The sequence below is a fragment of the Hibiscus syriacus genome, unplaced genomic scaffold, assembly GCF_006381635.1.
Source record: "Hibiscus syriacus cultivar Baekdansim isolate YM2019G1 unplaced genomic scaffold, ASM638163v2 tig00116962_pilon, whole genome shotgun sequence".
Taxonomy (NCBI): Eukaryota; Viridiplantae; Streptophyta; class Magnoliopsida; order Malvales; family Malvaceae; genus Hibiscus; species Hibiscus syriacus.
Window position 1 is genome coordinate 4,321,724 of NW_024063488.1, and position 16,996 is coordinate 4,338,719.

At 33.2% G+C, this 16,996-nt stretch overlaps 2 protein-coding genes and 1 pseudogene across 2 annotated transcripts; 2 read left to right on the forward strand and 1 right to left on the reverse strand.

Moving 5' to 3' along the window:
• Nucleotides 1-881: 881 nt before the first annotated feature.
• Nucleotides 882-3,168, forward strand: LOC120190611 (auxin-responsive protein IAA26-like). The gene is made up of 6 exons (XM_039193652.1): nt 882-1,509; nt 1,999-2,258; nt 2,469-2,613; nt 2,820-2,884; nt 2,976-3,111; nt 3,146-3,168. Exons 1-5 carry the CDS (start codon nt 968-970, stop codon nt 3,008-3,010), a joined length of 1,047 nt encoding a protein of 348 aa, XP_039049583.1. The 5' UTR covers nt 882-967; the 3' UTR covers nt 3,011-3,111; nt 3,146-3,168.
• Nucleotides 3,169-7,770: 4,602 nt separating this feature from the next.
• Nucleotides 7,771-9,687, forward strand: LOC120190610 (annotated as a pseudogene).
• A 1,798-nt stretch (nt 9,688-11,485) lies between these two features.
• LOC120190464 (2-oxoglutarate-dependent dioxygenase AOP3-like) lies at nt 11,486-12,726 on the reverse strand. Its single transcript, XM_039193541.1, has 3 exons — nt 12,252-12,726; nt 11,847-12,171; nt 11,486-11,747 (listed from the first exon to the last, which is right to left on the reverse strand). Exons 1-3 carry the CDS (start codon nt 12,620-12,622, stop codon nt 11,511-11,513), a joined length of 933 nt encoding a protein of 310 aa, XP_039049472.1. The 5' UTR covers nt 12,623-12,726; the 3' UTR covers nt 11,486-11,510.
• Nucleotides 12,727-16,996: the final 4,270 nt, after the last annotated feature.

Here is a 16,996-nt window from a genome sequence, read left to right on the forward strand (position 1 = left end):
TACAACAAAGGGGTGGGATATTCTTGGGGTTAATGATGCCAATGAGGGTAAAGTTTTGTTTGAAAGTGCGGCAGTGAAAAAAAGAGAGAATTCGGTTAAACTTAGAGAGACAAGAGAGCAGGGGAAGGAGTTAAAAGGAGTATCTTTGAGTAGGTCAGCAACAGCACGCTTTGCTTTTGTTTTGCTATCTACTCTCTGCTTTTGCATGCTCAGCTGAACAACGTACATAGGGTGGGTTTTGATGGCACAAATTTTCAAAAGTGATGTTGAAGCAGCATCCTCGTGGGTTGCGTTGCGTGGGTTGCGCTTATTATTCTTGTTTTCCTGTTCCATGTTTTGGGGTTCCTCACAAAAAAAGAGGAATCTCTTGATGTTTTGTCATCTATTTTGATGTTCCCCTCCCCCATCTTACCTATAAAAATAATCTTCCTGCTACTCGACTCCTCTAAAGAATAGAGAGAAAAAAACAGCAACACGAACCCACTTATGCGTGCTAAAATAATAAAAACAAAGGAAAAAGCTACAGCTAAGAATCCATCCGGACCACCCCTCCTATATTAGCTCTCTCTCTCCCATCTATCCTAGCTGTCTGACTTGTTTAAAACACTGTTCTTTTGGGGGGTTCCCTTCTCTTGGTGGGTTTTTCCGTTTTAAAAGTTTTTTCCTTTTCATTTTAAAAGTGTTTGTTTTAAGGAGCTGCAAAGCTCTTGCTTTGTTAGCGAAGATCTTCAGAGTTCTTTTCCTTGTTAAGGAAAGTTTTTTAGATTTCACGAAGCTGATCTTTATTGCTTTGAACTTTGGTCGACTGACTCAGTTTAAGGTTAGTTTCTGTCCTATGGATTTTCATTCTTATGTTATTTACATTCATTCTAGTTTGTTTCTAAATCTTCAACAGATCTGTTTTCTTTTTTCAGTTTGCTAGTCCTTGGTCTTCAAAGAAAAGGTGATATTTCTGAGTTACTTGGAGATGGATAGTGGTTGCTCAAAGAATGGGGAAACATGTCCTCAGCTTCTTGACTTGATCCCTCAAGAAAGCGAGTGGCATACGCAGACAAAAGATGGTAAAACTCAGCTACCATCAGAAGAGAAGAAGCTGGAACTGAGGCTTGGTCCCCCAGGCGATGAAGATAACTGGTCCATCAAGGCTACCGCCAAAAACAACAACAGTGAGACAGATGAGCCTGTCATCTCACTCGTGTACTCGTCTTCAATGAACAGCAATGGAAAACAGGCACATAAATTTCCATCTCCAGAGGACCACAACCACCACCCGCTCCGGTCAGTTTTGTCCCATTCATGGACCAAAAGCCATCACCATAACCCTCAACAGCTGACAAACCGTCCTCCATTTCTTCTGTTCCCATCAACACCCCAACAGAGCTTGCCTGTTGTGGCAAAGGAACCATCCCAGCCCTGTTGCACTAAAGCAGTAAACATTCAGAATGCAGAGAAAAAACCATTTTCACCTACTGCAAATACAGCTGGTCCTCCCAACACTTCTCAGAAAAGGTACTCCAGCTTTTTATTACATCTCTTTGTCTCTCTGCATCTCTTTAATGTATATCTCTTTCTTTATTTTATTAAAAAAAATCTTCTTGACCGAGGATATTCACTGACAAGTCACGAGATTAGCTTACTTGATGTTTTTTGGTCCATGCATGCTTTGCTAGAATGTTAGTTGCCTCGTTTCTTTATCTTTTCATTACATGTACCTGCATGTTTTGTAGTTTTAGTTCATAATTCTACATTTCTTAAGCTGGTTTCATAAATTATTTCTTTAGCATCTTTTATTGTTATTGATCTGCTCATTCATGGTAGCTCTTAACCTATTCTGGTTGTAAATGATTAACTATCATCTTTCTCTTTAGATGTACAAGTTTCCTCTCTTATGCTATTATTATATTGATCTTATCTCTTCATTTTTATCTATTTTAACCCTTGAATTGATACCTTCTATTTGGGGTTTAATCCAATGGTTATTATGGTGATGGAAAACAGAACTGCTCCTGGTCCAGTTGTGGGTTGGCCTCCAATTCGGTCTTTTAGGAAAAATCTTGCAAGCAGCAGCTCTTCAAAACAAGCTGCTGAACAACCACACAAGGCTGCTAATGAGAAAAAAGCTGCTGAACCGAGTGCCAAATTTGTGAAAATCAACATGGATGGAGTTCCCATAGGAAGGAAAGTCGACCTCAAAGCCTATGACAGCTACGAAAAACTGTCTGCAGCTGTTGATGAACTATTCAGAGGTCTACTCGCTGGTAAATAAATTTCCAATAAATAATGTACAAGGCTATAAGCTAAAAACCATGGGTTTAGATAAATTTGATTTGAAAGTCCAGCCAATTAGCCATTAGGCAAGTTTGTTTTATTCATACTTGTCGTGCTTGACAGCCTTATCTCTTGCTACTATTGCATCTGGTTACACCGTATTGTTAATGTCATGTGACTCGTGAGTTTGTTGTGTGTAGCTCAAAGAGATCCCTGTGGTGGTGGAATAGTGAAGGTGGAGGAGGAGAAAGTGATCACGGGATTATTGGATGGAAGTGGGGAATATACACTGGTTTACGAAGATAACGAAGGGGACAGGATGCTTGTTGGGGATGTCCCGTGGAAGTAAGTATCTTATCAGCATGGACCTGGTCCAATTCAGATTATATTTAACACCATATTATATTCCCACGATCAGTGATCACAGCAGAATAGCGTATTTTATTATACATCATCTTGTGTCGTCTTGTTTTCTGATTTCTTCAATGTCGGTCATTTTTTTTTTGTATTGCATGTATTTGTAATATCGGGAGTCTGAATTTGTTTTGCAGCATGTTTGTGTCAACAGTGCAGCGGCTGCGCGTGTTGAAGAGCTCGGAACTTTCTGCCCTTAGCCGTGAGTGTTCATTGACTTATAATCGGTTTTTCTTTTTTGTTTTGTTTTCCGTGGCTCTTGTTGACGAAATTTGGGGTCCTTGTTTACACAGTTGGAAGAAGCAAACAAGGAAAAATACCGGCTTGACTGTGTCACCCAAGTTTGAAGACGAGGATTTGAGTTATGTTTAATGTTTTGACATTTTGTTCCCTGTTTAGCCTTAAACCAGACGTTCTCGCTGTATATATATATCAGTAGTTTTCCTACTATGTAATTTTTTATTTCCTTTCTTCTCACATCAATGCCATTTGGTACTATCCTGTAGCTCTTTTTATCTGGTATGTTAAGCACCCATCTCCGGATTTTATAACCTCTGAAGCTCACTGCAATCTAAAGTATTGTTCCGTTAGCAATTGAAAAGACCCACCCCAAAGCTCATTCCATCACTTTTGGTCCCATTGAGACATGTTTAATCAACGACCAAACCTGTTTAACGCTCGGCTCATGCAGTGTTTGGTTTTGGTTATCTAAGTCAAGCTCAATGGAACTTTGAGGATAAAATATATATTTTTCAAAGAAAAATAAGGAGAGGTTTGGGGGAAGATGTAAGGGTCATTATCATTATGAGCTGTGCCTAACTTCGGGCCAAAAATAAAGACTTCCTAACATAATATAATTCCATTTGGAGACTGTCACGTGTGGGAATATAGGAAAGTGTCAAACACGCGTGCGCGGTTGCCGCCACATATCGCTGCGCTTTGCTCCTAAACCATCCGCTAAACCATCCGCCCGGTTGCAGAGTTTGGTCAGTCATTTACACGTGTGCATCTTTGACCAAGACAAAGGACGGACATGTCTTTTAACTTGTAAACTTGGGCATCTGGCTTTGTTTCCTAATTGTTTACACTGTATATATTTGTCAAATACTTGTACGGTTCTTCGAACTTTCGAGGGCTCATTTCAATCTTCTTTTTATCATTAAATACTAACAAATCCGTTCTAGTTGTCTGGCAATTCTTTAATGTTACGTTATATGTCATCTATTCTCGTTTTTTCTATTTTTATTGTCAACATTTTTTTGATTTAAATCATATATGATTTTATGTTTTTATTTTAATCCCCGTCGTTAAAAGAACTAATTATAATGCTAACATGATATTCTTTTTATCTTTAGAAATTTTCACGTCATTTTCTCTTTAATTGTCAATAAAATAATGATATTTTTTTAATTGGTATTATAAGGTAAAATTATATATTTTCGGGTCGAGTATTTTCATCCTAAACCGAATCCGACCCGACCCGAACACCATCTTAAAAAAACTTGACCCGAACTTTTTTTTTTAAATATGACCCGATCGAGTCGGATTGGAACCCATCAAGTTCAGGTCCCATGCCCATCTCTAGGTAAACCCTCCACTCAAATCTCAAAATGTTTATTGGGTTAAAAAAACGTAATCACTATGTCAAAGCTTCTTTCCTTTTGTATCATTCTTTATACGACATTTCGTTTTGTACGTTTTATTATCATGTAAGATATACGTCAGATTAAAGATATGCATTGGAAGTCATTAAGTAATTTGATTTTAATATAATTATATAAAATGATATGTTTATATAATCGTTGTAATTGGCAGATCTCATTAAATTAAGTGTAATAAAAATCATCAAATCATATTCTTCAATTATGCTCAGAAAATATACACATTAACTTTTAATCAAATCATACTCATTAGATTTATTACATGTGTACTTAGTTATAGTGATTTTTCAATTTTCTTTTAAATTCATTTTTAATTAACGAGTCTCATTAAAATATATGTAATTATACTTTATAATATAAATACAACCTAATAATTATAGTTTTATATTTAAAATATAACGTTTTAATTTTCTTCTGAAAATAAGAAGGAAATTGAAAATTTTCAAACTTTTAATTTGGAGAAGAAATGCAATATAGTTTTAAGTTACATCATTTGGTCCTTTACAGGAGTAAAAGTATTTGTATCGGGTAAGATCAGATCGAGCTAAATATAATCAAAATAAGATTTGTAGAAATTAGTTTGTGGTGGTTATAATAGATCGTGAATCTTTCATAACTCGTCAGAAGATAGAGTCGTCATTAATTATTTTAAGCTAATTACGTTAGATTATCTTCAAATTTAATTTGTGTTTAATACCATAATCAGAATTGTACTCAAATACTTGTTACATGTGAAGAATATTAAATCACTTCACGGCATTCAAAATTAATATTTTTAAAAAATCGAATATTATCTAATTTTTAAAAATCAAAAACAATAATAATAACAATTGTAATACCAAAAACGAAAATGACATTGAGGGTAGTTTATTCTTAATTAAATAACCACCTAAATGTTATTATTATGAAGTAGGAAGATAGGCAATTAAAGAAACAACAACCGGACCATATAAAACATAAACCAACAAATATACAATAATGAAGCCTTAATGTGGACTACGGCCTTTTTGATTAAAACCCACACTCGATGTATTCAAAGAAGAAAGCTAAGGGTCTACTTAGGCCTCTCCCGTCTACACTGTCTCGGATACTCCCTTGACCTTCCTTGGTACCGGCTACAACAATAGGGCCGGACCGCTTAGTCTCATGGTTGATAAATAGGATCCAATGTTATATCTAAAATTCCATATTAGATTAAATTAATTCGATTATTATATATATATTATGAATTTGAATCCTAACATTTACTTTGAAAATATAATACTTATCATCTTATTTAAAAAAAACATTAAATGACTATTAAATATAGTCGATACAAATATGGTTATAGATTAATGGCATGGGCTTTAACGTGAGGCTAAGTGGTTAGAGGCTTACGTCTCATTCATTATAATAATAATAATATATTTTAAGAAAAAATAAGACGTTTTTTAGTGTCTAGTTCCAATATTTAAACTGAACTCAACAAGTTGATTTTTTAATCCAATTGGTTTGAACAATTAGTATTATTTAATTCCTAAATTTTAATAAATCAGGAAATTGTGTATTCAATCACGTTTAAATATAATTACTTTTTGTTTAAAAATTTAAAAGATATATATAATTGAAGTATAAGAATTTTTACGTTAAATAATAATAATAATAATAATAATAATAATAATAAATGTAATATAATAGGATCTGGACCATTTATAGGCCAACTTGCCAAATTTTATTATGGTACCTTTTTTATGATAATTTTGTTACGGTACTTGTACAGTTGCATGTACCTTTCAATAATAACAATATAAAAGCTAGAAAAGGTCGTGGAATTTGTTGTCCAAATTCAATGCAAATGATTCATTATTTTACCTTAAATTTGGATAGTATAAATTTCAACTCCATCTGATAATGTATTTTATGAAAAATCTGATAAACCTATGTGATATAACATAAAAAAAATACATTAACTATATTAAACTTTGATGAAAAGTTTATATGAATATATATATTCTTAATTTTAATTATAACGTGTGAATAAGTCAAATATGATAATAACCAAATTTATTTAATTTCCAAAAACATTAGTCGGTTAAATTGTATTATAAAATAATTGTATTTAATGTATTATTTATTATATTTTAAAAATAATTCATGAATTATATCACAATTGTAATATCAACCGGTATATATGAAAAAAGGGTATCTATGGAGATTGATTCTTACAAATTTTCATGATACCTTTGCTCATACCGAGAGAAGAGAGGGGTATGTATTGTGCAGAATCAATGACAGCAGAGAGATACTGAGCCACAAATCATTATGCAAATGAAGATACGGAAACTGAAAGATCTTTCTTCTTCACCTACTAGAAGAGAAGAAGTTTCAGCCTTTATATATAGTATATACATATATATATATATCTATATTCTTTTGGACTATTCACAGACAAAAGAGTAGCAGCTATAAAAACCAACCCTTTTGCTTTAATGTCTTTTAGTCCTTTCTCGGTGTCTAAAAACAACTACAAAGAAAAGTTGCTTTCTTTGTATCTAGTTTTGTTTAAAAAGAATGGCCATAAGATGTTCGTCATCTTGTCCAATAAGATAAAGGTATTTATTATAATACTCTTGTAAATATTGGTATAAAATATTGTAGTATGAGTTTTGCGCTTTCATTTGTATACGCATTGCTCAACAAAGTTTGAGAGAGAGAATCTTTAGATTATAAAAAGAGTTTGAAGCTTTGAGACAGAGGAACCCAGGGCGCTACTTTTGAATTTTTGAGAAGGTGAGAGGGAAACTGGGTTTCTTCTACTTTCATGTGATTATCATTACCTCTCCTTTTTAAAAGATTTCGTTTTGTCTGTAATTGTCTGTTTTTGCTTACTGAATACTGTGTTTTATTTGAAACATATAGTTTTTGTAGTAATAACTGTAAATCATGACATCTTTTTCTTTTATTCTTTCGTCTTGTAGTGCAGTTATTCACGAGGTTGTGTCAGATTTCCTTTTCAAAAAAATCCAACCTTTATCCATATATTTTAAGGTTTTTTTTTATGTTTTTCCTTTTGTTTAATATTGTTCATCCTCCACATTACTCGCTACCTGTAAACCTGTAAGATTTTAGAGATCTTGCAGTGCTTTTGTTCTCTCAATAAACTCGAATCCAACTTTAAAAAAGAGCTCACTTTTTTCTCTTTTCTTTGTGGTCTTTTTCTAAATTTTATGATAACTACTTTTTCTTTTTGAAAGTTTTCTTACTTGTTTTTTTATTGCTAAAGAACAAAACCATCAGTGCTTTGACGTTTCTCGTTTCTCTCTATAAAGATTTACTAGCTAGCTACATGTTTGTTATTTTTCTCATGTTTTCTCACTTCAGATTCTAGGGAAAGTGGGGGGGGGGGAATGCAGCTTCTATAGTTGTTTTTCTCTTTAACAAACTCATCTTCATTTGTTTGTCCTTGGGAATAATTTTTGTTGGTACTACTCTTTTTCTTGCTTTAGTTTTGATCTTTAAGAGATGGGAAAAGCAGCAAGGTGGCTGAAGGGCTTAATAGGCATGAAAAGGGAGAAAGAAAAAGATACTAATAAAGACCAAAATTCGTCGATTTCATCAGTTGTATATGATAAAAAGGAGAAGAAAAGGTTGAGTTTTGCTATGTCAAACAAGGGTGTTGATGAAATCTCTCACAGTCCAAGGAATGCTTACACAAGTACGGAGGGTTCTTGGCTGAGATCCTACGTTGCTGAAACAAAGAAAGATCAGAACAAGCATGCAATTGCGGTGGCAGCAGCCACTGCCGCTGCAGCCGATGCCGCCGTTGCAGCAGCCAAGGCAGCAATGGCAGTTGTGAAGCTAACCAATAATGGAAGAGCCACTTCCTTTGGTGGGGGGAGGGAAAGGTGGGCTGCCATGAAAATTCAAACCATCTTTAGAGGCTATTTGGTAAGTGCATTTCTGTTAGTAACCGGATTATACATTCTTTTTCAGGTATGTTTACATTTTGGTCTGTGTGATGTCTTTGCTCAAGGTAACGGTACTTGTGATACTTATGTTTTCCAAACTCTCTTTTTTGACTAAAAGCCAAAATCCTCCTTCCTCCTAGTAATTAGTATACCCCAACTGAAGTGATGGGAGATGTTGTCCAATGTCTATGATTCAATTCAAATTTTCATGATTTTGCTCTGAAAATGATTGCATATTTTGAAATTTAAATTTTGTTTTTAAAATTACAAATGTCTTACTTAAATAGAGATTAATTTCGAAAAATCATTTTGATTTTAACATCATTATTTGTTCGTCCTTTTTGGTAACTTTTGGCTTCTGGTTATATTTGCTCCAATATTCTGGTTATATTTGCTCCAATTTTGTTGAAACTGGTTTGGGTTTTGTCCTTTCAGTCTCGAAAAGCACTTAGAGCTTTGAAAGGTCTGGTTCGGTTACAAGCTCTTGTTAGAGGCTATCTTGTAAGAAAGAGGGCTATTGCAACTCTTCACAGTATGCAAGCTCTTCTAAGAGCACAGACAACAGTTCGTTCTCAACGGATACGTCGCTCCTTCAACAAGGATGATTCGTATTATCTCGATAACAGGACCCGGAAACCCATTGTAAGCACCATTTGTGAATCCATATTCCCACAATTAATTTTCTGCCATATTGATTTTTTTTCTCGTCTCATTTGCAGGAAAGCTTTGATGAACCGAGAAGTGAAATTCACAGCAAAAGACTGTCTGCATCAATGGAGTCCAATGTATATGATGAGAGCCCAAAAATTGTTGAAATTGATACATTCAAGACAAGATCAAGGTCACGCAGGTTCAACATTAATGCATTATCAGAATGCGGGGAAGACTTGCCATACTTGACAATCTCATCGCCTCTTCCATATCCAGTTCCTATTCGAGCATCCACACCCCATCACAAAAATGGGGATGATTTTGAATGGTGTTTCGCTGACGACGAATGTAGGCTCTCTACTACTCAGACCACTCCTCGTTTCGGCAACACAAATTGGACTTTTAATGCTCCTACTACACCGTCGACTGTGTGCGGGGACAGATATTTTAGACGATCTTATTCGAACCTCCCGAACTACATGGCGAGCACACAATCATTCAAGGCCAAGTTAAGATCTCACAGTGCCCCCAAAGCAACGACCAGTGGCAGGAACAAAGAAGAAACTTCCCCTAAATGAAATAATGGCTGCGAGGAACATCGTAAGTGGAGTTCAAATGAACAAGTCATGTTTACCAAGTTGATGAAACTCTGGAATATTGAGAGAAGATTTTCAAGTTTTAGAAGTCTTGTCTTAATAATTCGTTTACTGTGTGTATTATTAGGAAGATTCTGACAACCTATTAGAGTCTTTTCACTAAGTTATAAACAAAGCCATAGGGCAGAACAGAGTGCTTGTGTAAATTCATCCAATGTATGCATTTCTTTTCCAATCAAAACATATCCGATGAAACATATTTGCCAACAATGCTTATTCACGCCGGCATTCATTTCATTTGATCGTGTTATATATAATATTATACCAGGTTGATTTCATTCAACCTCAGCCAGAGTGCTTATATAGATTTTTCCACCTAATTCCGTGCAAACAAGATTCATGGGTAATGTCAAAATCTGGGAAACCAAGCTCAACTTGAGTGCATCATCTCTTCTTCACCACTAACATAGTACATTATTAGCTAAATAAAATTGAGATTATTATCAGCAAAATTTCTAAGCAAATTACAATGACATGAAACGAAAAGAATCTATAAACATTTTTAGACTCCAAAATTTTAAAATTATTATCATCAGAACTGTAGGTTAACTGCTGACGAATAAATTTTATTGTTCTTAGGGAAAAATCGTACCCCAATAAAAATTGCATTTTCAATTTCTTTTTCATATAACTTAGTTGTTAAACATGATTAAAAAAATGACCAAACAATCTAAAATACCCGTTAATTTTATACCAAGTCGGCGAGTCGACGGATAGAGTACTTTTGAACACCCTTACTGGTATGTATTCGATTGTTTGATGATTTTTTATTCAATTTTTTAAGGTTGAATTTGATGTCGACTCGAATACGATATTTTAAATATTAGCTACTAGCATATGTGTTCAGTTAAAAATAATAGTCATCAAGGGTTTAGTAATATGATTAGGATCCATTGATCGTCTTCTGAAAATTTTAAATTCTCATATGTTTTAGAGTTTTTTTTTAATATTTTTATTTGGCAATATATTTGCATCCCCTAAATTTTATAGGTTTGTCCCTTTAAAAAGTAATTTAAGTTCATCCTCCAACATAAACTTATGTGTCCGTCTTTGAATACGGTAACCTTAAGACAAAAAGGGTTAAGCTATGGTCAATTGATTTTAAAAATAGAAATGAAAGTTTTAATTTAAAAAAATAAAAAATAAAAAAAATGAGAATTGTGTCGGTGGGTCAGCAAGTATCGGTTAAATATAAGTTTGTGATTTGGGCCCAACCCAGAAACCTGGCAAAAATTACTAGTCGCATACTCGACCTAAAAAATCATGTATTTATCTTTAATATACCTGATAATTTTATACTGAGGTCGGAAATCGGGTACTTTTGAACACCCCTACCGGTATATAGTCGATCATTTGATCATTTTTTATTCAATTTCTTTAGGTTTGAATTTAACTTTCACTCAATTGATCAAGATAACACTTATTTATTCGTATATGTATTTTATTACTTTTTTTTTATGAATTTTAATATTTTCCTTTTATGGTCTTGTATATCTTGAGTGGTTAGTTTATTGTGTCAATAATTATAAAAAATATTTTAATTACATGTTTAATTTACGGATTTTATTATAATTTTGAATATGTTATTGTTTTTTAATAGAACTAAACTCTGTAACTCCATAAAAAAGGAGGCAAATTGCAATTAAGTTTAAGCCTACATAAAAATTAAAATGCAGAGCGATAAGGCAAAAGCAAGGAGTGTTTTGGAGTGTGGGTTTGATTAAAGTCATAGAAATGATCCAATTTTATGGGCTAAAATGATGAAAGAGCTGTTATTATATTGGGCAGAGCACCATCATAGATACATATAAAGTGCGGGAGACAGTGTAGCTCCTCAATTCAGGAACCATATATAAAATAGAAAGTGGTAAAGGGTGTATTAAATTGAAAACTTCAAATACACTTGAAGCATGTTAGGCCTGGCCATTGAAAACCTGGGAATATTTTTCAAGATCATCAAGGGAATAGAGACGCAGCAGGTCCATATTTTCAAAGGGCTTAAACATCAAGGGGTGGGCCTCATCGATTAGCTCCACCGGCGCTTCTATCGTCTCGCCGCTGAATGAAAACAATGCCACGCAATATCTTGCCTTCTTCCCCTCCGTAACCACACGATGCGTTGCCGAATGCACCCTTCCGTTGCTCCATGCCTACCATTTCCACAAATTTTAATAAATAACTATCTTGTTATTTTTATATTTAGGTGGGGTTTCTTATTTATAATAATGAAAAAGAGAGAGAGAACTGACCAAGAATGCATCGCCGGCCATGACTATGAACATTGAACCCGATGGCTCAACACATATCCACCTGCCATCTTTAGTTTTTGTCTGAAGTCCGGCTACTTGATTGTCGTGAAGTATGGTTAAGAAGCTCTTGTCAGTGTGGGGAAATCCACACTCTTCAACTTCTTCCCCTTCATTCGGCACTCTATATTTTATCAGTCGAAGAAGATAACTGGTGGAATCCATGTGAGAGTCGTAGTATTTCCCTACACCGTAGCTTTCAAACACCATATTTTTTACCGTTCGATCCAATTGGGACACCAGCTTTGCATACGAATGAACACTTTCACTATAAACAGATAGTTAAACCATGTCACTCGTATTCTCAAATTTATGTTTGCATATTTGTATGATGAGATATATACGTACCAGAACTTTGGGTTGCCATTAGGCCACATGAGATGAGTGAAACATTGAGTTCCATCAAGAGTCGTTGGGTTATCAATGCCCATGCTTTCACTGAGGGGAATCGAAGGGTGCTTAAAGTAACCGAAGTAAGGTTTCTCAGAGGTGTTTTGAACCTTGTTTTCCAGAGGAAGATCAAACAGTTGTTGCAGGGAGTTAAAGAGTTGACCCTGAAGCTGAGATGAAACTTGGTGATAAGGCGTAAGGAAGCAGCCGTATTCTTCGAGCGCTAGTCGAACGTCGTTGCATTTGGAGACCCAAGCGGCAGTTCCAGGCTTGCAATTCTCATCGAAAAGCTCTACTATCGGGAGCTCGGCGGCTGACGGGGAAGTCATGGGTTCGAATTTCTGCAGCAATTAAAACCCCCAAGTTAAGTAATCAAGACTTGAAGATTGTTTCATCAAGAACAAAAAGAAGAAGAAAAAAAAGGTGTAAAGCAATACAGGATGATGTTTGTGTGGAGTTGTCATTTTCAAATAACATTAGTTTAATAAAGTACAAAAGAAAATTCATCGATTAGCTGAGCATCTTTGAAAATTTTGCTCCTTTGCATGGCAAATTACCACAAACAAAAAATACCAATCAAGTTAAGCAATTGAGTGTTTACCAATCAAGTAAATTAAAGTTGTTTGGGACAGCCACAAAATCTATGTCAAAATCAGATGAACAGGAATGACTTTAAGCGCATATACTTACTAATTTTTGACTTTGTGTTAGTGCTACGCGTCCCCTAAGATTAAAAAGAAGGAAAGAAAGCAGATGTCTATCTTTTTATAGAAACCTTTTTACTGTATGGTAAAGCTCATCAACTGACCCACTCAATCATGCATAACGATCAAAAAGGCTTTGGAACAAATAAAATAAAATTCAAAGAAAAAATAGTGATGTTAGCTCTTACTATTTCTCACTTCTCACAGTCGAAGGAAGCCGAAAGGTTTTGTTTCCAACTGTTTTAACGCCTTGAATGAGGTATCCAACACACTGCTTAAATAGATAGCTAGCCGCCCAGAAGCTGACGCTTCTTTATTTAAAATTAAATAAATGCACATAATATATGATAAAAACTATGCAAATAATAAAAAAAATGAAAGCTGACTTTCAATTGATTGAAAAGATTTTTAAACTTCAATAGTTATTTTTTTTCTTGACATTACGGCTAACTAATTTTTAGAACATTGTTGAATTTATAGTTACATAAATTCCTATGTAGTTGGGGCTCCACGCGTTGACATTGGCCTGTCTTCTTGTTCGTTGTTTTTCGATCCAAAATTTAATACTGTCGTTTTTATTTACGACAAATACTAAAATAATTAATCAAAAATTAAGGTTTGAATTATACGGGAATATACATTAACACAAATACACAATACTTTGATAATAAAAAATTAAGTATCAAACGGATATTAATGTTTTATAATACAAAACTATTGTTTTTGTCATAGGGTTATTCTTATTATTGAATTTTATTTTATATGTTTATTTATTTACTTAATTATCTGAAGAGTTACGTTCATTAAATTGATTAGCTCGAAAATTAGAGAAAAGCATGCACGATGCATTTGATAGTGGGGAGTATGTCAGTCCCCTCGGGTATCAAATAACTCGTACCACGTAGGCATGGGTGACCGACCGTTAATCATACCTTAGTTCGTGTAACATTGACTATAAGATATAAAAAGTATTACTTATTAATGTTTTTTCTATTGCAAAATGTCATCATCAACTATTGGTATTAGCGGCGGAAATTTCTACGCAAAAATTTGTCACATATACAAAATGCCAAGTGCATTAGAAATGAAAGCTAAAACAAAAACATTCATTTAAAAACACAAAATAAGAATCTGACTTTCGTCACTAACCAAAGCTGTAAGATAAACAAATACATTTAATCATCCAAAACACAAAATAAATTTCAAATCAATACTTAATTTAATTAATTAATATATAATATTATTAAAAACAATGTTTATCAACAACCAGTTAGTCTAGTGAGTATGATGAGGTATTGAATCCTTTGAGTGAGGTTAGAAGTTCGAATCATGACATTATGAATGTAGCAACTCGACTAACAAGACTCCCGTAATGAGCCTATACAGTGTCCAAATTGAATTAATCAATTATTAGATTAGATGAAAAACCAGTTTTAGCATTTACAATTTCATTTTCTATTCTAAATTACAACTTTCCATTTATAAAGGAAAGGAAAGAAAACTTCTTTTCTGGTCAAATAATGGTTTCAGTCCTTCAAATTATATTTAAATTTAATTTTACTTTTTAATTGCTAAATCATAACTTTAAATATACTAGAGAGATCAAAACCATAATCTGACCAATTCTTTTGTTCTCAACTTTGCTAAATCAAACACGTTTCGTTAACATTTGAAAAAGAGAATTTATTAGACAAATAAACCATCCCTTTTGACGAATAATAAGTTAACAAAATTAGTTTCCCTTAAAATATTTATTTATAATAAAAATTGTTGAGGAAATATTTATTATCTAACCCTTTCAATATAACCAATGGCTGTCCAAACTTTTTTAAATCTGATTCCCAAAGAAAATTGAATCCAAGTATTCGTTTTGACACGTTAGGTATGATTCCAACTGAACAAAACTTAGGGAATCCTAAAAGAAAGTAAATGGAAAGATATACAACCAGATCCAGTGGTTTGACCAAAATTAAAGTTAAAAAAGGGGGATTGAAGACTCAAAATATGTGATTAAGGTCAAGCCAAAGCTAACCACTCCCCAAAGTGGGTGGGTGGTCAACAACATACTACAATTCCTTGTTTTACCATGAAATAGTTGAGAAAAATTCCCTTATAAATTGGTGAAAACTGTCACACAGGTCACCTAGATGTAGTTATTGTCAAAATCTGAGCAATGAAGATAAATGGTCAGTATTTATGTAACTCTTGCAACTAATGTGCAGGAAACTAGATATGGTTTGTTTGCTCCAATCTTCAGATTATCAGCGTTTCTCCAAAATCATTTAGCTCTACATCAGTAGCAGCCAGACTATATATAGATACAGTATTCGTTTGCTCCAATCTTCATACGCTCAGCTCTGCTACTACTCTGTTCCACACTCTGCCACAAAAGGATTCAACTCAAATTAACGCTGCCTGCCATATTCATGCTCAAACAGGTACCGTTGTTATAGTACCAAGGTCGATGACTTATCAGTATGAAAAAACCAAAAAATCACACCAAGATAACACAATGTTCTTTAACTGCAAGAGTAGGGTTCCCTTTCATTGAATGGTTTGTTCTTTAAATAGCTTTTATAAATTCTTTGATGATTCCTTTTAACCTTTGTAAAGCCTTTAACTTCCTTGCCTAATTGTCAAACTTTAACAGCCATTGAAATTGATTTTTCGAATAGCAAAACTGTGAAAAAGAAAGTTCACGAGTTGTATAAATGGAAGTTACCGAGCGGAACCAAATCATGCAACGCAAAGAAAAGAAAATCCACTTTAACGTGTGTTGTACCTGTACATGTGTATTTACTATTTAATAAAATATTTTTGTTTATACATAGATAATTTAAATATATAAACATGAAAAATTAAATAAATCTAAACCAAATTTAGAGTAATTGTTGATATAAAAATTACATATTTATCATATTTAGAAGATTATATTAAACAAACATAATATCATAATATTATATTATCTTGTCATCAGGGCCGATCCTGGGAATTTTTTGGTCTGGGGCGAAATAAAAGAAATGGGCCCCTAACTTTAAAAAATTATAAAAAATATATAATATAAAATTGATATTAATTTTTTTTATTAAAATAGACAAATAATAGCAACCATTCTGCCCCGGCCCAAGCCCCGTTCCTCTTCCAAATGGCGATGTTGATTTGTTTATGCTTAAAAAATATATAGTATAAAAATTATAAAACTTTTATGGGTCCTGGGCGGACGCCCATTCTACCCGGCCCAGAGCGGCCCTGCTCGTCATAATATAATATTATATTATATTAGCTAAATACTATTTTTTGAAGAGTTAGTTATTAAAATTTAATTATGTATAAATTATATCTAAATAAAAACATTTCTTATGATTTATCTAAATAATTTTTAAAATTTTCAAATTAGTTATATGAAATACGTAGGTTATAAAAAGATTTATCTTTTAAAGAATTAATCTTAAAATTCTAGCTTTGCTACATATAAACATCTATCTAGAGTAATAATTATTATAATAATTTATACAGAGAATTATTTAAAAAATAATACTTGAATATTAAATTAAAAATATGATGAAAAATAAAAAATATTTTCGACTCTCAAAAAAAAAACTTTGCACTTGTACTTTTATATAGATTGTAAACGATAGATTTTAAAAATTGAATATTAATAATTTATACCTAACTGAACTGTATGTGAGCCCGACCCAATCTACCCAAGAATCTAATAGGGCCTCCCGATTTTCGAGATTCTAGCGGAGGGGAAAGTGATGGATGTCCAAATTTAGAGTTAATGTATTATATGTATGACTCTTATTTTAAATTGGTCTTTAAATTTTTAAATATTTTAATTTTATCCTTAAACTACGACTATTATTTTAAATTGGTTTTCAAACTTTTGATCATTTTAATTTCATCCTCAAATTATGACCTTCATTATAAACTGATCCTCAAACTTTTTTAACATTCCAATTTCATCCCCAAATAATATGTATATACTAATCACATCCT

What these genes read in the sequence shown, in the direction of transcription:
- LOC120190464 (XM_039193541.1), bottom strand. Translation starts at nt 12,622, where the DNA reads ATGACTTCCCCGTCAGCCGCCGAGCTCCCGATAGTAGAGCTTTTCGAT. An exon ending in AATGGCAACCCAAAGTTCTG is followed by an intron (nt 12,172 to 12,251) that starts GTACGTATATAT and finishes ATCTGTTTATAG; the next exon opens with TGAAAGTGTTCATTCGTATG. An exon ending in TGGCCGGCGATGCATTCTTG is followed by an intron (nt 11,748 to 11,846) that starts GTCAGTTCTCTC and finishes TGGAAATGGTAG; the next exon opens with GCATGGAGCAACGGAAGGGT.
- LOC120190611 (XM_039193652.1), top strand. Translation starts at nt 968, where the DNA reads ATGGATAGTGGTTGCTCAAAGAATGGGGAAACATGTCCTCAGCTTCTT. An exon ending in CCCAACACTTCTCAGAAAAG is followed by an intron (nt 1,510 to 1,998) that starts GTACTCCAGCTT and finishes GATGGAAAACAG; the next exon opens with AACTGCTCCTGGTCCAGTTG. An exon ending in GGAACTTTCTGCCCTTAGCC is followed by an intron (nt 2,885 to 2,975) that starts GTGAGTGTTCAT and finishes TTGTTTACACAG; the next exon opens with TTGGAAGAAGCAAACAAGGA.